Genomic DNA, 25,066 nt, shown 5'->3' on the forward strand with positions numbered 1-25,066 from the left:
GCATGCAACAAAACTGCATGGACATGCAAATATGTACAGCAAAGAGCACTTAAGCAATTCCTACTTTCAGACTGGCACACACACAGACGCACACCCAAAAGAAACGGACCCAAAGTGGTCTTTATTATCCCTTCAGCTCAGAGGGATTTCGAGTTGAGGGATGAGAAAGTGGCAGGCTACCTGGCCACGAGCACGCGGTTCGACGTCTACACCTTCCCAGAGCACCAGTCTGCCAAGAACGGACCAGGGCAGCCAGACGCAGACCACGCCAGCCACGAGACGAGCCGAGTACCAGAGCACGCCAGCGACGAGATGCCTTTCGCCCAGCCTCGAGAGATGCGTTTCGAACGTGCCCGAATTCTTCCTCTCCACACTTGAGCAGATCCACCTCGACAGATGCGGTTTCAACGGGTGCGAATTCTTCTTCTCTCGCTCGAGCAGATCCCCCTCGAGAGATGCGGTTTCAACGGGCGTGAATTCTTCCTCTCTCGCTCAAGCAGATCCCCCCCCCCCCCGATTATTTCCTCTCCGTTCCTTTTATCGCTCATGGGCGTGGTTCGCTCAGGCGTGGCCCGTCCTCAGTGGGTGGAACACGAAGCACTCCCTTACTTGGCGCGCAGCCAAGCGGATCGGTTCATGACCATATTTGGGAATGGAATTCCATCCCCGAATGAATTCTGAACACTCCCACATTCCAGCGAGCACGCAGAGAATGCTGGGAGCAGAGGGTTGTCGCTGTGTGAGCGAAGATGGCGTTGTTGCAGTTGGAGATGTAGTAGCCGTAGTTGTTGTGAGTGATGTAAAATCCAAACTATGAAAATAACTCACAGCGCATGTACATTTATTCAACCATTAAAGAGGGACGGAGACCCTAACTAAAAACACATGCTTACCGATATAACTGTTCTATAGCACCTGTATGTTGAGTGCTCATGACTTCCAGATTCGTAACACTACCCCTCCCCTTTTACAGACTCGTCCCGAGTCGTCAAATTTGCGTGTGACCAGCATGTGTAAATTTTCCCCTAGTACGTTTTACCTACGTATCCCTGAGTGCGACATTTTTTCATACATGTCCCAAAAATAAATAACCAAATGCGCTGCGTAACTAACTAACAACTAACTAACGAGAACTTAACTACAATTTCCGGCGCTACGACAGACATACAGGTGGGTCTTTAAATTATTCACAAGCCTTACTTATCTATTTACACTAACCATGGCCCAGGACCTGGACTCTGTGGGAAAGAGGCATGGCAAAGTTAAGTTTGTGTGTGGGTGAGTGCTCATCAGCTGAAGGTCAGTCGTCCTCAGGGCCTGCTCAAAAGGTCCCCCTTGAGTATTCCTCGCAGTGAACCTTCTTTCTATTTCTTTCATACCACCAGCTGCTGGAGGCAACTCACCCTAACACGGCAGGCCATGCGCCGTCCCACAGGCCATTTGAAGTGGCCTTTATGCAAGAAGAAAGACGTGGCCAGGATGCTCAATGCAGTCTCTGGCTCATTTGAATGGAAATGGTTGCAAGAACACAAAATGGACACACGGGCTGCTCAAATGCAGTCCCGTGGTGAGGCTGCCTGCAGGGCAGTCCTTGCAAAACACGGGATGATCCTGGCGCACATGGTTGAGGATGATGACAAAGGGGCAATGCAAATAAGGGGTAGCAGGCATGGGGTTATTGCAAGGCAAGCAAATGAGGCATGGCAAGGCAGATGCAGACCAGGCAACTGTAGCACAAAAACAGGCCAACAGAGGAAGCTGGCCGGCCTCTGGTTTGGTTCCATCAGGTTTGTGGAGAGAGTGCGGTAGTGCCGGCCGCTCCGAAAACGGGCTCGGACCTAACCTATGGTCTCCCCCCATCACATCGCCTTTGCCTGTCTCTGTCCATACCCACTCCCTTAGCTTGTAACAAGAAAACAAATTTAGACCCCTTTTTATTTTTTTCTTAGAATTTCGTCCCCCAAACTCCCTTTGTCGTCTTTGTCCGGCTAACCTATCCTGTCCATCTAACCTAAAATCCTTTTCGGAGGGGAATAGGGAAGAGGCTAGCGTCCTGTCTTGAGGCCCAACAAAGCCTCAGAATGGCCTCCCACAGATTTCAGCAATCTACCAAGGTGGGTCCAGCGGCCTACGGAGAGCAAAGGGATGGATGGTGCGAAGGGGTACACTTCCTACCTATTCTAACATTTATTAAACTTTAAACTACCCCGGGGCTTTTCAAAACGCCTGTCTCTTTAAACTCTTGGTTCTAACAACCATGATTCCCGTCACCTGTTTTGGTGTCCATTATAAATTTGGGCCGAGCCCTCAAATTTTCTTCCGTGCCCTTGCACAATTTTGTGGCTGGGCAGCGTGGTTCACATGGCAGGGATTCCCCCTCTGCCGAACTCTAACTATGGCACCCCCGGGCCCTGAGGCTGTCTCTGAGCCTACCTGCTCCCTTTTAACGCGGGGGGTTGCCCTTCCTGGCATTGCCCCCCTCCGATGCCCATGTGGCATTTTGGCACTACGGGTCCCGTTCTGCGGGTCGCCCGTGCCCACTACACTATCCCGGTCCCTTGGACTCTTGGCCTACTCTGGCCGACTAGTCCAGTGCCCACTAAACGAGGGACGGGGACCCTAACTAAAAACGCATACTTACCGATATAACTGTTCTATAGGACCTGTATGTTGAGTGCTCATGGCTTCCAGATTCGTAACAATATATGTCCATGTGTGTATGTGTGTATATGTGTATATATATATATATATATATATATATATATATATATATATATATATATATATATACATACACACACACACACACACACATATACACGTTTTCTTTCTTTCTTGCTTAATTTATTGCTTCCTGTCTTTATCCCTTCCCCAATAGAATTGCACGATGGTCAAGATGAAGAAGAGAACACTGAACCCCCAAAGCCAATTGTTAATCAAGTGAAAGAAGAAGAAGCATTCTATTCTAAGAAGTGAGTGTGCGTGTGTTACAAACAATTCCATTTGACTTTGGCCTTTATTTTCTTCTTTCGAAGGCAGCACCTAGCTTGTGGTGTTGATGCAGTGGCCCCTGTAGGTTAGGACAGGAATTTGGAATTTGTTCAGGGTGCCGACGATAGATTGCCTGCTCTCCATAAAGAACACCAAGGTGTTTTTAATGTCCACCAACTAATGCCGGAAGATTGAATGTCCATTTTAACGTCCATCCAATGGACACGCATTGATGAAACACCACGATGATAGTTAAAAGCCGAGTTCTGATTTGCACCCAGGCTAACAACTCGGAAGCGAGTGTGCGTACTTCGAGCCCATCCTGCCATCCCCTCATGACAGCTGACTGGTTTAATCAATAGACAGCATGTTGAACATTCCATCACAACCATATTGCATGTCTATCTGAGTTTCATTGAGGATGTAAAATCAGTTGTTGCCTCTGCCACTGAAGGTGGTTGGAGGTTCTTTTCACCCCTGTCTGTCTGTCTTTTTTTCTGTGTGTGCAGGATGTCTCCAAAAGTTGTGGACGGATTCGGATTAAATTTGGTGGGCAGATTGGGTGTGTGACAAGGACAAATTGATTTGATTTTGGTGAAGATCTGGTTATGAGACTCATTTAATTTTTGAAGTGATTCTTCACCATTGAGAGATTGGGCCAAAATTGATATGTAGCATGACATTTCAAAAATTTATTGGGCCTGATATCTTCTGCTTTTTCAGGCATTGTGTGCTGGAGGTATGCGCTCCACCGAGAGTACCCTTCTAGTTAACCTCCGCCATCTTCGAAGATGGATGGAGGTTACTGTTTTCACCCCTTTCTGTTTGTTTGTTTGTGAACAGTATTACGGAAAAACTCCTCGACGGATTTCGACGAAACTTGGTGGGGGGGGGGTTTGGTATGGTCCAAGGATCATGCCATTAAATTTTGGACTTGGTCCCTCCCCCCAAAAAAAATTGTTAGAAATTTTTTTTTTTTTTTTGCATTTCTACATGTTTTTAGTGATTTCCAACCCCCTCCCCCCACCAAAAAAAAATTGTTAGAGAAAAAAAAACTTTTGCAACTTTTTTTTTTCAACAAAATTTTGATTTCTTTTTTGCATTTGGTTGAATCCCTGCATGAGGAAATCACAATTAATGCTTCTTCAAACTCAGGAAGAGGCTTTTCAAATGGGCAGCTTTGTGATGAAACAACTAATTTTTGTTCCAAATAAATCTATTATTACCTTTCAAACCAAGTAAATAGATTATTCTCTGACAGCAAGAACTCTTTATGATGAAGTGTGATGGAGAAACTCAGCTCCTCTTATATCCAGGTGAGGATGAAAGGAATGGAAATATATTTTGCACATTCAAGTAACTAATTATTTGCTGTCATTTCCTGCTTCGGACATCATTGTATTTTAATGTGAGTAGTACCTTGGCCCACTTTACCTGTCAATGCAGATTTAATTGTGGCCATGCGGTCAACTTGCATCCACTCTATTTTAGCTCTTCCATGAGTATCTATCATGATAAAAAAGTTAATTTGATAAATAGATAAAAATTGCTTACTTCTCCGAGTTCCACCTTTATTTGGGGACCGGAATCCGGTGAATATTTGACAAAATTACCAATCCCGATCTGAACCGAGTCCCAACTCTCTAGACATATAGCATGTTGCATTATTTACTGGTACTGTGCTTGATCCCAATTCACCTTGTATTAAAATTATTCCCCTCGTCATTGTTGTTATTATCATGGGTTAATGTTTGCAGGTGCAAGCTTTTTTACAAGAAGGATGGTGAATACAGAGAGAAAGGAATCGGGATACTCCACCTCAAACCTGTTGGTGAGAAAACGCAGATGTTGGTGAGAGCAGACACAAACCTTGGTGAGTTTATTTTATTTATTTATGTCAATTTCAGAGAAACTTTGCAAACATTACAAAATTGCTAACTTGCATGAACAAAATATTTAATATGCAATAAAATACAAGGAACTTGGCCATTTTGGGGGTGAAGAGTGGTGTATGGTGAGAATGAATAAAAGCATCAACAGTTCAACCGCTTTTTCACAAGACCCTCATGTGCAGACATCATTATCATATCTACAATATAATTTATCCGCACAGTTCTCATGTACCCCGATCCTTCGAGCTACATATCTAGTTCCACATTAAATCTCTGTACTCGTACTGCAAATGCCTGTAAATTCTGTAAAAACGAAAAATGCACTGTAAATTCCAGATAAAACGTCTGTTTTCATTTCCAGTTATGATCACTACATATTTCCTCGAACTAGACAATTGGTATAAAGACATAATAGCCGAAGGAACTCAAAACGATTTGACATGCCATAAACCCGAACGTGATCCAAAGTCCCTCATTCCTTTGACAATTTGGTGAACATTAACGTCCAAACTCTTAAATATTTTTGTTTATATCTCTTTAGTCGGTCTTTTTGTGATCTTGTATGTTATTTGGATATTGTCTGTTATGCTTTTTGCACTTTTAATTCTTTGCTCCAAACTTTTTCCTTCAATCTGTTTCATTGTTAAAGTGCTGATTTTGGTTATTTTTTGTAAGAATTTCATTATTCTTCAATTAGCTATTGCTTTACTGGAAACATGGTCGAGGCTGTGAAAGAGCTCGGATACAGAACAGAATAGGACACAACATAGAGGGAATGCCTCCAATAGCAGGGTGGAGGGAGAAAGACTGAGACTGATAAACAAGGGATGAAGGCAATGACGAGGGGTAGGGGAGAACGTAGGGGGTGGACAAGATGGATGCATGAGCAAAATTTTGGGAGGGGTGGGGATGGTTTATGGGTGTAGAAAATATCATGGTTTTGGATGGGGGATGGCGTGAGATGGTGGTGAGCAACTGTCTTGAAGACCTGGAGGGAAGAATGAGATTGAAAAGAATGTGAAAGTTGGGTCCACAGTTGGGAAAAAAAAAAGATGAGTTGAGGTGAGCAGTGGTTCTGGATTTAGGCAGTTTCACTTTGAGGGGGTTGCTGGTGGAACTGTGTGTCCCACAGATAACCTGAGGGGGACAGAACAAGGAGAGGACATCGGGTGCAAGACCATAAATGAGGTGGAAGAACATCGAGACCACTGACCTGCTGGTGATGAAGTGATAGGCCCGCAGACTTTGCTTCATCGTGAGAGGTGCCAATGATCTTGAAAGCCTTGGCTTCCATGGCATCAAACTGAGCAAGGTGTGATGCAGGGAAGCTAGCTCAGAGGGGAGAGCAGGCTTCCATCAAGCTGTGGATGAAAATCGGTGTATAGGAGCTCAGGTGTTCCAAGGAAGGACATTACACGATGCACGATGCCAATTTAGCGTCTGGCTTTATAGGCCAAGTTTTAAATGTAGCTTGCCCAAGAGATATCATGGCTGAGTGATACCCAAGAGTTTGAGTGACTGGAACTCTTTGAGACGGTTGTAGAGAAAGTAGATGACAGAGGCAGGGACATGTGTGTGTGTGTGTGTATATATATATATATATATATATATATATATATATATATATATATATATATATATATATATATATATATATATATATACACATATGTTCCAAGTGTTTGCCAATTTTGTGATTTATTTTAATTTTTTTGTTTTTCTCGAAGTCTGAAGAGAGGGAAGAGGCTGCTGCCTGTCTTTCAGAAATATATGAGGGATATCACTGTAGAGAGTGGAGTCATCAGCAAAGAGATAGAGGATTTTCCAATTAGTGAGATCATTGATTAAGATTGGGCCGAGAACACTGCCTTGGGGTACTGCAGCCTTGACGGAGAGGAGAAGAAAGGATTCCGTTGAGCCACGCATTGGTTACAAGAGTGGATGAAGTCAGTAATCCAAGAGTGGAGTTGGTCTTGGATTCCATAGGCAGACACTTGAGAGCAAGGCAGGATGCCAGACTATCAAAAGCTTGGGACATGTCCAAAGAGATGGCTCTGATTTCTTGTTTGATATTGAATTTTATTGGCATCATTTTTATTACCTCCGCCACCGAAGATGAAGGAGGTTATGTTTTTGCTCCTTTCTGTCTGTCTGTCTGTCTGTCTGTCTGTCTTTGTTTACAAGATATCTCAAGAAGTTGTGGACTGATTTCGATGAAATTTTGTGGACAGTTTGGGTGTGTGACGAGGATGAACTGATTAGATTTTGGTGAAGATCCAGATCCGGATCCAACTGCTAGAATTTTTTTTGTGATCCTTCACCATTGAGAGATAGGGCCAAAATGATATATAGCACGATATTTCAAAGTTGTGTATGGATTTGGATGGAACTTGGTGGACATGTTGGGTGTGTGGCAAGGGCAAATTGATTCGATTTTGGTGAAATTTCTGGGTTCAGATCCGGCCTATCAGTGAGATACAAAATGTAAACTGTTCAGCCTGGCGGAGGTACGTGTTCTCACGAGTGCTGTTCTAGTCACGCACTGCATTGCATGATGTGTATACACAGGTAAATGTGTTTAAGCTGAGTGATGAATCCATTATGTCGTCACTGTTATGAATTTCAACCGTGTATGGTTTTTGAACCTGCAGATTGGAGTTGTCCTCAACCCCAGAGTCTTTGAGACTGTAGTCTTCGTTCATGAAACACGGCACAGCATAACTCACAACAAATTCAGTCTGAGCATCTCGATCCAAAAATTAAACCTGGTGAGTGGCCAACCACGCCAATGTGACGTGCTAGGTTTTTCCTTTGGATGCCAGATCTCCTGAATGATCATTACTTTTGGCACGATTTGCAGATACGAGGGAGGCCTGGAACAGTCTTTGTTTGCCAGAACCATAAAGCATAGCTTTGAATCCCTGTCCTGTTTTAATACACGTATTGTCTATTATTATCCTTGTTACCTCCGCCACCGAAGGGGAAGGAGGTTATGTTTTCACCTCTTTCTGTCTGTTTGTGTGCACGATATCTCAAAAAGTTGTGGACGGATTTGGATGAAACTTGGTGGACATGTTGGGTGCGTGGCAAGGACGAATTGATCCGTATCCGGATCTGTATATGAGAATAGTTTAATTTTTAAAGTGATTCTTCACCATTGATATATCGGGCCAAAAACGATATATAGCACGATATCACAAAAATGTATTGGGCCCAATATGTTTTCATGGATCAGGCATTGCATGCCAGAGGTATGTGCTCGACCGAGTGCCCTTCTCGTGTCTTTTTTATGGTTTCATTATTAGGGTACCCTGTGAGTACAGGGTACCCTATTGTTTTTCTTATGTTTATTATTTATTAGGGTACCCTGTGAGTACAGGGTACCCTATTGTTTTTCTTCTGTTTATTAGGGTACCCTGTGAGTACAGGGTACCCTATTGTTTTCCTTCTGTTTATTATTATTATTATTACGCATTATTATTATTATTATTATTTTTCCGCCGGCATTTTGCACCCTTTTTCGCTTTAAAAATCATTTTCTCTGGAACACTAAGTCCGATCGACAGAAAATTTTCACCATAGTATGTATCTTTTTTGATAGCACAATCACGTTATAATTATGACATCATTGGTCACGTGGTACGGTCGCCATCTTGAAAAAAGCGATAAACTTTGGATATCTGTATCTCGGAAACCGTGCAATGGAAAATTTTTTCGTTTGATACATTTTACTAAGCTCCCTATGGGGAACACGTGTGATTTTTCGTGACGTCATAGGTGAAGCGATATACCGGTGAAAATTCGTCAAGTAGAACGCCATATAGGAAAAATCTGAAAAATTCTGAGCGTCATCTCCACCAAAATTCATCGTCAAAAATGTTTTTTTGACGTCATCGATGACGTAATTCGGCCGCCATCTTGTTTTTTAGTGTTTTTTAAAAAAATCTTCTTCTCCAGAACGGCTGTGCAGATTGCGGCGAAACTTAACACGCACATTCTCCCTGAGGTCCTCTTTCAAGTTTGTTAATTTGTTGTTGATACGTCACATGGTTTGGCGGCCATCTTGAAAAAACCCTAAAACCTTCAAACATCTTCTTCTCCAGAAGCGCTGGTCCAATGAAGGCGAGATTTCAGAACTATATTCGTGAAATGCATGCGATACAAGTTTGTTAATTTCGAAGTGATAGGTCACGTGGTTTGGCCGCCATGTTGGATTTAAGAAAAATATTAAATAATGTTTTCTCTGGAATTTCATAAGCCATCGAAGCGAAAATTTGCAAGTGCCTTCGTCCCTCAGGTCTGCATACATGGTAAAAATTTTTTACCTCAGAAGTCACATGGTTTGGCGGCCATCTTGGATAGAAAAATAGACCTTATCCGATTTACACGAAACTTCACATAGTTGTTCGGGTCGACGAGGGAAAGCAGAATTTAAATTTATGATATCATAGGTCACAAGGTTCGGCAGCCATCTTGGATTGAAAATGAATAAATTTTAAAAATCTTCTTCTCCAGAAGGGCAAGACAGATGAAGACGAAACTTCACACATATATTCCCCATGAGGTCCTTTCTCAAGTTTGTTAATTTGTTCTTGATCGGTCACATGGTTTGGCGGCCATCTTGAAAAAACCCGAAAACCTTCAAACATCTTCTTCTCCAGAAGCGTTGGCCCAATGAAGGGGAGATTTCAGAACTATATTCGGGACAGGAAGGCGATATAAGTTTGTTAATTTCGAATTGATAAGTCACATGGTTTGGCCGCCATCTTGGATTTAAGAAAAATATTAAATAATGTTTTCTCTGGAACCGCTTAACCTAACGAATCGAAAGTTTGCAATTATCATCTACCGTCGTGTATACACGCGTGGTAAAAATTATGATGTCACACGTCACATGGTTTGGCGGCCATCTTGGATAGAAAAACGCACCTTTACCGATTAACACGAAACTTCATAAACGTGTTCCAATACCCAGTAGGAAGCAGAATCTAAATTTGTGATGTCATAGGTCACATGGTTCGTCAGCCATCTTGGATTGAAAATGAATAAATTTTTAAAATCTTCTTCTCCAGAAAGGCAAGACAGATTAAGCCGAAACTTCACACATATATTCCCCATGAGGTCCTTTCTCAACTTTGTTAATTTGTTCTTGATTGGTCACATGGTTTGGCGGCCATCTTGAATTTACCTTAAAACCTTCAAACATCTTCTTCTCCAGAACACCTGATCTGATCAAGGGGAAACTTCACACCCCTATTGCACATGAGTAGGGAATACAAGTTTGTTAATTTCTAATTGATAGGTCACATGGTTTGGCAGCCATGTTGAATTTAAGAGAAATATTAAATAATGTTTTCTCTGGAACTGCTTAACCTATCGAAGCGAAAATTTGCGTCTGTCATCGTCCATGATATCTGCATACATGGTAAAAATTATGAGGTCACAAGTCACATGGTTTGGCCGCCATCTTAGATTGAAGGATAAATATTAATTCATGTTTACTCTGGAACCACTACTTCTATATATGCGAAACTTCATATTTATAATTTAGGCTACATGTGAAACAAAAGTTTAAAATTTCAACCTGATCGGCCGTGTGGTTTGGCAGCCAGAATTATTTAATTATTTGAATCTGGTCGCCAGTAATAACGAAATTGAACGTTTTGTGCTGCCTGGTTCGTAACTCGTCTGTTCCGCGCCGTCTCGAAGCAGTCCTGTGTTTGTATCACCATTAAATAATGTTTTCTCTGGCACCGCTTATCCTATCAATGCAAAACTTTGCGACTGATTTAAGTCTCATGTTGTATCAGTTGTGTCAAAGGCGGACACTTCTGGGTACCCGGTCATCACTGCCAGCAGTTATAAAGTGGCAGTTCTAGTTATTATTATTATTATTATTTTTCTTTTTCCGCCGGCATTTTGCACCCTTTTTCGCTTTAAAAACCATTTTCTCTGGGATACTAAGTCCGATCGACACAAAATTTTCACCACAGTATGTATCTTTTTTGATAGCACAATCACGTTATAATTATGACGTCATTGGTCACGTGGTACGGTCGCCATCTTGAAAAAAGCGATAAACTTTGGACATCTGTATCTCGGAAACCGTGCAATGGAAAATTTTTTCGCTTGATATATTTTACTAAGCTCCCTATGGGGAACACGTGTGATTTTTCGTGACGTCATAGGTGAAGCGATATTCCAGTGAAAATTCGTCAAGTAGAACGCCATATAGGAAAAATCTGAAAAATTCTGAGCATCATCTACGCCTAAAATTGCTGCGGAAAATGTTTTTCTTGACGTCATCGATGACGTAATTCGGCCGCCATCTTGTTTTTTAGTGTTTTTTAAAAAAAATCTTCTTCTCCAGAAGGGCTGGACAGATTAAGGCGAAACTTTACACGTACATTCCCCCTGATGTCCTCTTTCAAGTTTGTTAATTTGTTGTTGATACGTCACATGGTTTGGCGGCCATCTTGAAAAAACCCTAAAACCTTTAAACATCTTCTTCTCCAGAAGCGCTGGTCCCATGAAGGCGAGATTTCACAACTATATTCGGGACATGTATGCGATGCAAGTTTGTTAATTTCAAAGTGATAGGTCACATGGTTTGGCCGCCATGTTGGATTTAAGAAAAATATTAAATAATGTTTTCTCTGGTATTTCATAAGCCATCGAAGCGAAAATTTGCAATTGCCTTCCTCCCTCAAGTCTGCATACATGGTAAAAAATTTTACCTCAGAAGTCACATGGTTTGGCGGCCATCTTGGATAGAAAAATAGACCTTATCCGATTTTCACGAAACTTCACACACTTGTTCGGGTCGACGATGGAAAGCAGAATTTAAATTTATGATATCATAGGTCACAAGGTTCGGCAGCCATCTTGGATTGAAAATGAATAAATTTTAAAAATCTTCTTCTCCAGAAGGGCAAGACAGATTAAGACGAAACTTCACAGATATATTCCCCATGAGATCCTTTCTCAAGTTTGTTAATTTCTTCTTGATCGGTCACATGGTTTGGCGGCCATCTTGAAAAAACCCTAAAACCTTCAAACATCTTCTTCTCCAGAAGCGCTGGTCCACTGAAGGGGAGATTTCAGAACTATATTCGGGAGAGTAAGGCGATATAAGTTTGTTAATTTCGAATTGATAAGTCACATGGTTTGGCCGCCATCTTGGATTTAAGAAAAATATTAAATAATGTTTTCTCTGGAACCGCTTAACCAAACGAATCGAAAATTTGTAATTATCATCGAGAGGGCATTATGCACGCATGATAAAAATTATGACGTCACACGTCACATGGTTTGGCGGCCATCTTGGATAGAAAAACGCACCTTAACCGATTAACACGAAACTTCACAACCGTGTTCCAATACCCAGTTGGAAGCAGAATATAAATTTCTGATGTCATAGGTCACATGGTTCGTCAGCCATCTTGGATTGAAAAACAATATCTTCAAACGTCTTTTTCTCTGAAACGGCTGAACAGATCCAGGCGAAACTCGACCACTATGACCGCCTCTCCATGACGAATAAAAAGTTCCAACCCCCTTTTGAGGTACGACGCAACGTTTGGCAGCCATATTGGATTGAAGGAAAAATATTAATTAATGTTTACTCTGGTACTACTGCATCAATAAATGTGAAGCATCACCTTTATGGTGCAACAGTCATGCGGAATGAGGGTTTGAAATTTCAACGGGATCGGGCGCAGGGTTTGGCAGCCATGTTGGTTTTAAGAAAAATATTAAATAATGTTTTCTCTGGAACTGCTTAACCTAGCGAAGCGAAAATTTGCACTTATCGTCTACAATTGTGTTTGCACATGTGGTGAAAATTATGACATCAGAAGTCACATGGTTTGGCCGCCATCTTGGATTGAAGGATAAATATTAATTAATGTTTACTCTGGAACCGCTTCCTCTGTATATGCGAAACTTCACATTTATAATTCAGGTGACATGCGAAACAAAAGTTTAAAATTTCAACCTGATCGGTCACGCGGTTTGGGAGCCAGAATTATTTAATTATTTGAATCTAGAAGCCAGTAATAACGAAATTGAACGCTTTGTGCTGCCCGGTTCAGAACTCGTCTGTTCCGCGCCCTCTCGAAGCAGGCCTGTGTTTGTATCACTATTAAATAATGTTTTCTCTGGCACCGCTTATCCTTTCAATGCGAAACTTTGCGACTGTCATCTGCAGAAAGTCCCATGTTGTATCAAAGGCCGACACGTCTGGGTACCCGGTCATCACTGCCAGCAGTTATAAAGTGGCAGTTCTAGTTAGGGTACCCTGTGAGTACAGGGTACCCTATTGCTTTCCTTCTGTTTATTATTATTATTATTACGCATTATTATTATTATTATTATTTTTCCGCCGGCATTTTGCACCCTTTTTCGCTTTAAAAATCATTTTCTCTGGAACACTAAGTCCGATCGACAGAAAATTTTCACCATAGTATGTATCTTTTTTGATAGCACAATCACGTTATAATTATGACGTCATTGGTCACGTGGTACGGTCGCCATCTTGAAAAAGCGATAAACTTTGGACATCTGTATCTCGGAAACCGTGCAATGGAAAATTTTTTCGTTTGATACATTTTACTAAGCTCCCTATGGGGAACACGTGTGATTTTTCGTGACGTCATAGGTGAAGCGATATACCGGTGAAAATTCGTCAAGTAGAACGCCATATAGGAAAAATCTGAAAAATTCTGAGCGTCATCTACACCAAAATTCATCGTCAAAAATGTTTTTTTGACGTCATCGATGACGTAATTCGGCCGCCATCTTGTTTTTTAGTGTTTTTTTTTAAAAATCTTCTTCTCCAGAACGGCTGTGCAGATTGCGGCGAAACTTAACACGCACATTCTCCCTGAGGTCCTCTTTCAAGTTTGTTAATTTGTTGTTGATACGTCACATGGTTTGGCGGCCATCTTGAAAAAACCCTAAAACCTTCAAACATCTTCTTCTCCAGAAGCGCTGGTCCAATGAAGGCGAGATTTCAGAACTATATTCGTGAAATGCATGCGATACAAGTTTGTTAATTTCGAAGTGATAGGTCACGTGGTTTGGCCGCCATGTTGGATTTAAGAAAAATATTAAATAATGTTTTCTCTGGAATTTCAGAAGCCATCGAAGCGAAAATTTGCAAGTGCCTTCCTCCCTCAGGTCTGCATACATGGTAAAAAAATTTTACCTCAGAAGTCACATGGTTTGGCGGCCATCTTGGATAGAAAAATAGACCTTATCCGATTTACACGAAACTTCACACAGTTGTTCGGGTCGACGAGGGAAAGCAGAATTTAAATTTATGATATCATAGGTCACAAGGTTCGGCAGCCATCTTGGATTGAAAATGAATAAATTTTAAAAATCTTCTTCTCCAGAAGGGCAAGACAGATGAAGACGAAACTTCACACATATATTCCCCATGAGGTCCTTTCTCAAGTTTGTTAATTTGTTCTTGATCGGTCACATGGTTTGGCGGCCATCTTGAAAAAACCCGAAAACCTTCAAACATCTTCTTCTCCAGAAGCGTTAGCCCAATGAAGGGGAGATTTCAGAACTATATTCGGGACAGGAAGGCGATATAAGTTTGTTAATTTCGAATTGATAAGTCACATGGTTTGGCCGCCATCTTGGATTTAAGAAAAATATTAAATAATGTTTTCTCTGGAACCGCTTAACCTAACGAATCGAAAGTTTGCAATTATCATCTACCGTCGTGTATACACGCGTGATAAAAATTATGATGTCACACGTCGCATGGTTTGGCGGCCATCTTGGATAGAAAAACGCACCTTTACCGATTAACACGAAACTTCATAAACGTGTTCCAATACCCAGTAGGAAGCAGAATCTAAATTTGTGATGTCATAGGTCACATGGTTCGTCAGCCATCTTGGATTGAAAATGAATAAATTTTTAAAATCTTCTTCTCCAGAAAGGCAAGACAGATTAAGCCGAAACTTCACACATATATTCCCCATGAGGTCCTTTCTCAACTTTGTTAATTTGTTCTTGATTGGTCACATGGTTTGGCGGCCATCTTGAATTTACCTTAAAACCTTCAAACATCTTCTTCTCCAGAACACCTGATCTGATCAAGGGGAAACTTCACACCCCTATTGCACATGAGTAGGGAATACAAGTTTGTTAATTTCTAATTGATAGGTCACATGGTTTGGCAGCCATGTTGAATTTAAGAAAAATATTAAATAATGTTTTCTCTGGAACTGCTTAACCTATCGAAGCGAAAATTTGCGTCTGTCATCGTCCATGATATCTGCATACATGGTAAAATTATGAGGTCACAAGTCACATGGTTTGGCCGCCATCTTAGATTGAAGGATAAATATTAATTCATGTTTACTCTGGAACCACTACTTCTATATATGCGAAACTTCATATTTATAATTTAGGCTACATGTGAAACAAAAGTTTAAAATTTCAACCTGATCGGCCGTGTGGTTTGGCAGCCAGAATTATTTAATTATTTGAATCTGGTCGCCAGTAATAATGAAATTGAACGTTTTGTGCTGCCTGGTTCGTAACTCGTCTGTTCCGCGCTGTCTCGAAGCAGGCCTGTGTTTGTATCACCATTAAATAATGTTTTCTCTGGCACCGCTTATCCTGTCAATGCAAAACTTTGCGACTCTGATTTAAGTCTCATGTTGTATCAGTTGTGTCAAAGGCACTTCTGGGTACCCGGTCATCACTGCCAGCAGTTATAAAGTGGCAGTTCTAGTTAGGGTACCCTGTGAGTACAGGGTACCCTATTGTTTTTCTTCTGTTTATTATTATTATTATTATTTTTCTTTTTCCGCCGGCATTTTGCACCCTTTTTCGCTTTAAAAACCATTTTCTCTGGGATACTAAGTCCGATCGACACAAAATTTTCACCACAGTATGTATCTTTTTTGATAGCACAATCACGTTATAATTATGACGTCATTGGTCACGTGGTACGGTCGCCATCTTGAAAAAAGCGATAAACTTTGGACATCTGTATCTCGGAAACCGTGCAATGGAAAATTTTTTCGCTTGATACATTTTACTAAGCTCCCTATGGGGAACACGTGTGATTTTTCGTGACGTCATAGGTGAAGCGATATTCCAGTGAAAATTCGTCAAGTAGAACGCCATATAGGAAAAATCTGAAAAATTCTGAGCATCATCTACGCCTAAAATTGCTGCGGAAAATGTTTTTCTTGACGTCATCGATGACGTAATTCGGCCGCCATCTTGTTTTTTAGTGTTTTTAAAAAAAAAAATCTTCTTCTCCAGAAGGGCTGGACAGATTAAGGCGAAACTTTACAGGTACATTCCCCCTGATGTCCTCTTTCAAGTTTGTTAATTTGTTGTTGATACGTCACATGGTTTGGCGGCCATCTTGAAAAAACCCTAAAACCTTCAAACATCTTCTTCTCCAGAAGCGCTGGTCCCATGAAGGCGAGATTTCACAACTATATTCGGGACATGTATGCGATGCAAGTTTGTTAATTTCAAAGTGATAGGTCACATGGTTTGGCCGCCATGTTGGATTTAAGAAAAATATTAAATAATGTTTTCTCTGGTATTTCATAAGCCATCGAAGCGAAAATTTGCAATTGCCTTCCTCCCTCAAGTCTGCATACATGGTAAAAAATTTTTACCTCAGAAGTCACATGGTTTGGCGGCCATCTTGGATAGAAAAATAGACCTTATCCGATTTTCACGAAACTTCACACACTTGTTCGGGTCGACGATGGAAAGCAGAATTTAAATTTATGATATCATAGGTCACAAGGTTCGGCAGCCATCTTGGATTGAAAATGAATAAATTTTAAAAATCTTCTTCTCCAGAAGGGCAAGACAGATTAAGACGAAACTTCACAGATATATTCCCCATGAGATCCTTTCTCAAGTTTGTTAATTTCTTCTTGATCGGTCACATGGTTTGGCGGCCATCTTGAAAAAAACCCTAAAACCTTCAAACATCTTCTTCTCCAGAAGCGCTGGTCCACTGAAGGGAGATTTCAGAACTATATTCGGGAGAGTAAGGCGATATAAGTTTGTTAATTTCGAATTGATAAGTCACATGGTTTGGCCGCCATCTTGGATTTAAGAAAAATATTAAATAATGTTTTCTCTGGAACCGCTTAACCAAACGAATCGAAAATTTGTAATTATCATCGAGAGGGCATTATGCACGCATGATAAAAATTATGACGTCACACGTCACATGGTTTGGCGGCCATCTTGGATAGAAAAACGCACCTTAACCGATTAACACGAAACTTCACAACCGTGTTCCAATACCCAGTTGGAAGCAGAATATAAATTTCTGATGTCATAGGTCACATGGTTCGTCAGCCATCTTGGATTGAAAAACAATATCTTCAAACGTCTTTTTCTCTGAAACGGCTGAACAGATCCAGGCGAAACTCGACCACTATGACCGCCTCTCCTTGACGAATAAAAAGTTCCAACCCCCTTTTGAGGTACGACGCAACGTTTGGCAGCCATATTGGATTGAAGGAAAAATATTAATTAATGTTTACTCTGGTACTACTGCATCAATAAATGTGAAGCATCACCTTTATGGTGCAACAGTCATGCGGAATGAGGGTTTGAAATTTCAACGGGATCGGGCGCAGGGTTTGGCAGCCATGTTGGTTTTAAGAAAAATATTAAATAATGTTTTCTCTGGAACTGCTTAACCTAGCGAAGCGAAAATTTGCACTTATCGTCTACAATTGTGTTTGCACATGTGGTGAAAATTATGACATCAGAAGTCACATGGTTTGGCCGCCATCTTGGATTGAAGGATAAATATTAATTAATGTTTACTCTGGAACCGCTTCCTCTGTATATGCGAAACTTCACATTTATAATTCAGGTGACATGCGAAACAAAAGTTTAAAATTTCAACCTGATCGGTCACGCGGTTTGGGAGCCAGAATTATTTAATTATTTGAATCTAGAAGCCAGTAATAACGAAATTGAACGCTTTGTGCTGCCCGGTTCAGAACTCGTCTGTTCCGCGCCCTCTCGAAGCAGGCCTCTGTTTGTATCACTATTAAATAATGTTTTTCTCTGGCACCGCTTATCCTTTCAATGCGAAACTTTGCGACTGTCATCTGCAGAAAGTCCCATGTTGTATCAAAGGCCGACACGTCTGGGTACCCGGTCATCACTGCCAGCAGTTATAAAGTGGCAGTTCTAGTTATTATTATTATTTTTCCGCCGGCATTTTGCGCCCTGTTTTCACTTTAAAAATCATTTTCTCAGGAACGCAAAGTCCGATCGACACGAAATTTTCACCGTAGTATGTATCTTTTTTGATAGCACAATCACGTTATAATTATGACGTCATTGGTCACGTGGTGCGGGCGCCATCTTGAAAAAAACGATAAACTTTGGACCTCTGTATCTCTGAAATCTTCCAGGGTAAAATTTTTTTCGCTTCATACATTTTAACAAGCTCCCTCTCGGGAACACGTGTGATTTTTCGTGACGTCATCGGTGAAGAGGTATCCCGGTGAAAATTCGTCAAGTAGAACGCCACATGGGAAAAATTTGAAATTTCTTGAGCGTCATCTACACCAAAATTCATCGTAGAAAAAATTTTTTTTGACGTCATCGGTGACGTAATTCGGCCGCCATCTTGTTTTGAAAATTTTTTTTTTAAAAATCTTCTTCTCCAGAACGGCTGTGCAGATTGAGGCGAAACTTTACAGGTATATTCCCCCTGAGGTCCTCTTTCAAGTTTGTTAATTTGTTGTTGATACGTCACATGGTTTGGCGGCCATCTTGAAAAAACCTTAAAACCTTCAAACATCTTCTTCTCCAGAAGCGCTGGTCCAATGAAGGCGAGATTTCAGAATTATATTTGTGACATGGATGCGATGCAAGTTTGTTAATTTCGAAGTGATAGGTCACATGGTTTGGCCGCCATGTTAGATTTAAGAAAAATATTAAATAATGTTTTCTCTGGTATTTCATAAGCCATCGAAGCGAAAATTTGCAAGTGCCTTCCTCCCTCAAGTCTGCATACATGGTAAAAAATTTTTACCTCAGAAGTCACATAGTTTGGCGGCCATCTTGGATAGAAAAATCGACTTTATCCGATTTACACGAAACTTCACACACTTGTTCGGGTCGACGATGGAAAGCAGAATTTAAATTTATGATATCATAGGTCACAAGGTTCGGCAGCCATCTTGGATTGAAAATGAATAAATTTTAAAAATCTTCTTCTCCAGAAGGGCAAGACAGATGAAGACGAAACTTCACACATATATTCCCCATGAGGTCCTTTCTCAAGTTTGTTAATTTGTTCTTGATCGGTCACATGGTTCGGCGGCCATCTTGAAAAAACCCTAAAACCTTCAAACATCTTCTTCTCCAGAAGCGCTGGTCGGATGAAGGGGAGATTTCAGAACTATATTCGGGACACGTAGGCGATATAAGTTTGTTAATTTCGAATTGATACGTTAGACGGTTTGGCCGCCATCTTGGATTTAAGAAAAATATTAAATAATGTTTTCTCTGGAACCGCTGAACCAAACGAATCGAAAATTTCTAATTATCATCTACCATCGTGTATGCACGCATGGTAAAAATTATGACATCACACGTCACATGGTTTGGCGGCCATCTTGGATAGAAAAACGCACCTTTACCGATTAACACGAAACTTTACAAACCTGTTCCAATACCCAGTTGGAAGCAGAATATAAATTTCTGATGTCATAGGTCACATGGTTCGTCAGCCATCTTGGATTGAAAATGAATAAATTTTAAAAATCTTCTTCTCCAGAAAGGCAAGACAGATTAAGCCGAATCTTCACACATATATTCCCCATGAGGTCCTTTCTCAAGTTTGTTAATTTGTTCTTGATTGGTCACATGGTTTGGCGGCCATCTTGAATTTACCTTAAAACCTTCAAACATCTTCTTCTCCAGAACACCTGATCTGATCAAGGGGAAACTTCACACCCCTATTGCACATGAGTAGGGAATACAAGTTTGTTAATTTCTAATTGATAGGTCACATGGTTTGGCAGCCATGTTGAATTTAAGAAAAATATTAAATAATGTTTTCTCTGGAACTGCTTAACCTATCGAAGCGAAAATTTGCGTCTGTCATCCTCCATGATATCTGCATACATGGTAAAAATTATGAGGTCACAAGTCACATGGTTTGGCCGCCATCTTAGATTGAAGGATAAATATTAATTCATGTTTACTCTGGAACCACTACTTCTATATATGCGAAACTTCATATTTATAATTTAGGCTACATGTGAAACAAAAGTTTAAAATTTCAACCTGATCGGTTGTGTGGTTTGGCAGCCAGAATTATTTAATTATTTGAATCTGGAAGCCAGTAATAACGAAATTGAACGCTTTGTGCTGCCGGTTCGTAACTCGTCTGTTCCGCTCCCTCTCGAAGCAGGCCTGTTTGTATCACTATTAAATAATGTTTTCTCTGGCAACGCTTATCCGATAAATGCGAAACTTTGCGACTATGATTTAAGTCTCACGTTGTGTCAGTTGTGTCAAAGGCGGACGGACTGGGTACCCGGTCATCACTGCCAGCAGTTATAAAGTGGCAGTTCTAGTTAGGGTACCCTGTGAGTACAGGGTACCCTATTGTTTTTCTTCTGTTTATTATTATTACGCATTATTAGGGTATCCAGTCAAATGGACTGGATAACCTATTGTTTTTCTTCTGTTTATTATTATTAGGGTATCCAGTCAAATGGACTGGATAACCTATTGTTTTTCTTCTGTTTATTATTATTATTATTATTAGGGTACCCTGTCAGTACAGGGTACCCTATTGTTTTTCTTCTGTTTATTATTACGCATTATTATTATTATTATTTTTCCGCCGGCATTTTGCACCCTTTTTCGCTTTAAAAATCATTTTCTCTGGAACACAAAGTCCGATCGACAGGAAATTTTCACCATAGTGTGTATCTTTTTTGATAGCACAATCGCGTTATAATTATGACGTCATTGGTCACGTGGTACGGTCGCCATCTTGAAAAATGCGATAAACTTTGGACATCTGTATCTCGGAAACCGTGCAATGGAAAAATTTTTCGTTTGATACATTTTACTAAGCTCCCTATGGGGAACACGTGTGATTTTTCGTGACGTCATAGGTGAAGCGATATACCGGTGAAAATTCGTCAAGTAGAACGCCATATAGGAAAAATCTGAAAAATTCTGAGCGTCATCTACACCAAAATTCATCGTCAAAAATGTTATTTTTGACGTCATCGATGATGTAATTCGGCCGCCATCTTGTTTTTTAGTGTTTTTTGAAAAAAAATCTTCTTCTCCAGAAGGGCTGGACAGATTAAGGCGAAACTTTACAGGTACATTCCCCCTGAGGTCCTCTTTCAAGTTTGTTAATTTGTTGTTGATACGTCACATGGTTTGGCGGCCATCTTGAAAAAACCCTAAAACCTTCAAACATCTTCTTCTCCAGAAGCGCTGGTCCAATGAAGGCGAGATTTCAGAACTATATTCGTGACATGTATGCGATGCAAGTTTGTTAATTTCAAAGTGATAGGTCACATGGTTTGGCCGCCATGTTGGATTTAAGAAAAATATTAAATAATGTTTTCTCTGGAATTTCAAAAGCCATCGAAGCGAAAATTTGCAAGTGCCTTCCTCCCTCAACTCTGCATACATGGTAAAAAATTTTACCTCAGAAGTCACATGGTTTGGCGGCCATCTTGGATAGAAAAATAGACCTTATCCGATTTACACGAAACTTTACACACTTGTTCGGGTCGACGATGGAAAGCAGAATTTAAATTTATGATATCATAGGTCACAAGGTTCGGCAGCCATCTTGGATTGAAAATGAATAAATTTTAAAAATCTTCTTCTCCAGAAGGGCAAGACAGATTAAGACGAAACTTCACACATATATTCCCCATGAGGTCCTTTCTCAAGTTTGTTAATTTGTTCTTGATCGGTCACATGGTTTGGCGGCCATCTTGAAAAAACCCTAAAACCTTCAAACATCTTCTTCTCCAGAAGCGCTGGTCCGAGGAAGGGGAGATTTCAGACCTATATTCGGGACAGGTAGGCGATATAAGTTTGTTAATTTCGAATTGATAAGTCACACGGTTTGGCCGCCATGTTGGATTTAAGAAAAATATTAAATAATGTTTTCTCTGGAACCGCTTAACGTAACGAATCGAAAATTTGCAATTATCATCTATCATCGTCTATGCACGCAAGGTAAAAATTATGACGTCACACGTCACATGGTTTGGCGGCCATCTTGGATAGAAAAACGCACCTTTACCGATTAACACGAAACTTCACGTACGTGTTCCAATACCAAGTTGGAAGCAGAATATAAATTTGTGATGTCATAGGTCACATGGTTCGTCAGCCATCTTGGATTGAAAAATAATATCTTAAAACGTCTTTTTCTCTGAAACGACTGAACAGATCCAGGTGAAACTCCACCACTATGACCGCCTCTCCATGACGAATAAAAAGTTCTCACCCCCTTTTGAGGTACGACGCAACGTTTGGCAGCCATATTGGATTGAAGGAAAAATATTAATTAATGTTTACTCTGGAAATACTGCATCAATAAATGTGAAACATCAAGTTTATTGTGGAACACTCATGCGGAATAGGCGTTTGAAATTTCAACGGGATCGGGCCCAGGGTTTGGCAGCCATGTTGGTTTTAAGAAAAATATTAAATAATGTTTTCTCTGGAACTGCTTAACCTGGAGAAGCGAAAATTTGCAGTTATCATCCACCATCGTGTTTGCACACGTGGTGCAAATTATGACATCACAAGTCACATGGTTTGGCCGCCATCTTGGATTGAAGGATAAATATTAATTAATGTTTACTCTGGAACTGCTGCCTCTATATATGCGAAACTTCACATTTATAATTCAGGTGATATGCGAAACAAAAGTTTAAAATTTCAACCTGATCGGTCACACGGTTTGGGGGCCAGAATTATTTATTTATTTGAATCTGGAAGCCAGTAATAACGAAATTGAATGCTTTGTGCTGCCCGGTTCGTAACTCGTCTGTTCCGCGCCGTCTCGAAGCAGGCCTGTATTTGTATCACTCTTAAATAATGTTTTCTCTGGAACCACTTTCCCGATCAAAGCGAAACTTTGTGACTGTCATCTGCAGAAAGTCCCATGTTGTATCAAAAGGCGGACGGACTGGGTACCCGGTCATCACTGCCAGCAGTTATAAAGTGGCAGTTCTAGTTATTAGGGTACCCTGTGAGTACAGGGTACCCTATTGTTTTCCTTCTGTTTATTAGGGTACCCTGTCAGTACAGGGTACCCTATTGTTTTTCTTCTGTTTATTATTATTTTTCTTTTTCCGCCGGCATTTTGCACCCTTTTTCGCTTTAAAAATCATTTTCTCTGGGATACTAAGTCCGATCGACACAAAATTTTCACCACAGTATGTATCTTTTTTGATAGCACAATCACGTTATAATTATGACGTCATTGGTCATGTGGTGCGGGCGCCATCTTGAAAAAAACGATAAACTTTGGACATCTGTATCTCGGAAACCGTGCAATGGAAAAATTTTTCTCTTGATACATTTTACTAAGCTCCCTATGGGGAACACGTGTGATTTTTCATGACGTCATAGGTGAAGCGATATACCGGTGAAAATTCGTCAAGTAGAACGCCGTATAGGAAAAATCTGAAAAATTCTGAGCATCATCTACGCCTAAAATCACTGACGAAAATGTTTTTCTTGACGTCATCGATGACGTAATTCGGCCGCCATCTTGTTTTTTAGTGTTTATTTAAAAAATCTTCTTCTCCAGAAGGGCTGGACAGATTAAGGCGAAACTTTACACGTACATTCCCCCTGATGTTCTCTTTCAAGTTTGTTAATTTGTTGTTGATACGTCACATGGTTTGGCGGCCATCTTGAAAAACACTAAAACCTTCAAACATCTTCTTCTCCAGAAGCGCTGGTCCCATGAAGGCGAGATTTCACAACTATATTCGTGACATGTATGCGATGCAAGTTTGTTAATTTCGAAGTGATACGTCACATGGTTTGGCCGCCATGTTGGATTTAAGAAAAATATTAAATAATGTTTTCTCTGGTATTTCATAAGCCATCGAAGCGAAAATTTGCAATTGCCTTCCTCCCTCAAGTCTGCATACATGGTAAAAATTTTTACCTCAGAAGTCACATGGTTTGGCGGCCATCTTGGATAGAAAAATAGACCTTATCCGATTTTCAAGAAACTTCACACACTTGTTCGGGTCGACGATGGAAAGCAGAATTTAAATTTATGATATCATTGGTCACAAGGTTCGGCAGCCATCTTGGATTGAAAATGAATAAATTTTAAAAATCTTCTTCTCCAGAAGGGCAAGACAGATTAAGACGAAACTTCACACATATATTCCCCATGAGGTCCTTTCTCAAGTTTGTTAATTTGTTCTTGATCGGTCACATGGTTTGGCGGCCATCTTGAAAAAACCCGAAAACCTTCAAACATCTTCTTCTCCAGAAGCGTTGGCCCAATGAAGGGGAGATTTCAGAACTATATTCAGGACAGGAAGGCGATATAGGTTTGTTAATTTAGAATTGATAAGTCGCATGGTTTGGCCGCCATCTTGGATTTAAGAAAAATATTAAATAATGTTTTCTCTGGAACCGCTTAACCAAACGAATCGAAAATTTGTAATTATCATCTACCTTTGTCTGTGCATGCGTGGTAAAAATTATGATGTCACACGTCACATGGTTTGGCGGCCATCTTGGATAGAAAAACGCACCTTTACCGATTAACACGAAACTTCAGAAACGTGTTCCAATACCCAGTTGGAAGCAGAATTTAAATTTGTAATGTCATAGGTCACATGGTTCGTCAGCCATCTTGGATTAAAAATAATATCTTTAAACGTATTTTTCTCTGAAAGGACTGAACAGATCCAGGCGAAACTCCACCACTATGACCGTCTCTCCATGACGAATAAAAGTTCTCACCCCCTTTTGAGGTACGACGCAACGTTTGGCAGCCATCGTGGATTGAAGGAAAAATATTAATTAATGTTTACTCTGGAACTACTGCATCAATAAATGTGAAACATCAAGTTTATGGTGGAACGCTCATGCGGAATGAGGGTTTGAAATTTCAA

At 40.5% G+C, this 25,066-nt stretch overlaps 1 protein-coding gene across 7 annotated transcripts in view; it reads left to right on the forward strand.

Moving 5' to 3' along the window:
• Positions 1-25,066, forward strand: part of LOC147024392 (nuclear pore complex protein Nup50-like) — a 159,042-nt gene that overhangs the window by 38,661 nt on the left and 95,315 nt on the right. For 6 of the 7 annotated variants that reach the window (XM_085884275.1, XM_085884274.1, XM_085884273.1 and 3 more), the window contains 2 exons: positions 2,879-2,972; positions 4,749-4,864. In XM_085884275.1, coding sequence (XP_085740401.1) covers positions 2,879-2,972; positions 4,749-4,864 — 210 coding nt within the window. Of the gene's footprint in view, positions 1-2,878; positions 2,973-4,748; positions 4,865-7,534; positions 7,652-25,066 lie in introns of all 7 variants that reach the window. The other variant, XR_015059000.1, reaches the window with a different exon arrangement.

Source organism: Eptatretus burgeri, chromosome 6 (assembly GCF_056783735.1).
Source record: "Eptatretus burgeri isolate ZD-2024b chromosome 6, Ebu_testis_v1, whole genome shotgun sequence".
Lineage (NCBI taxonomy): Eukaryota > Metazoa > Chordata > Myxini > Myxiniformes > Myxinidae > Eptatretus > Eptatretus burgeri.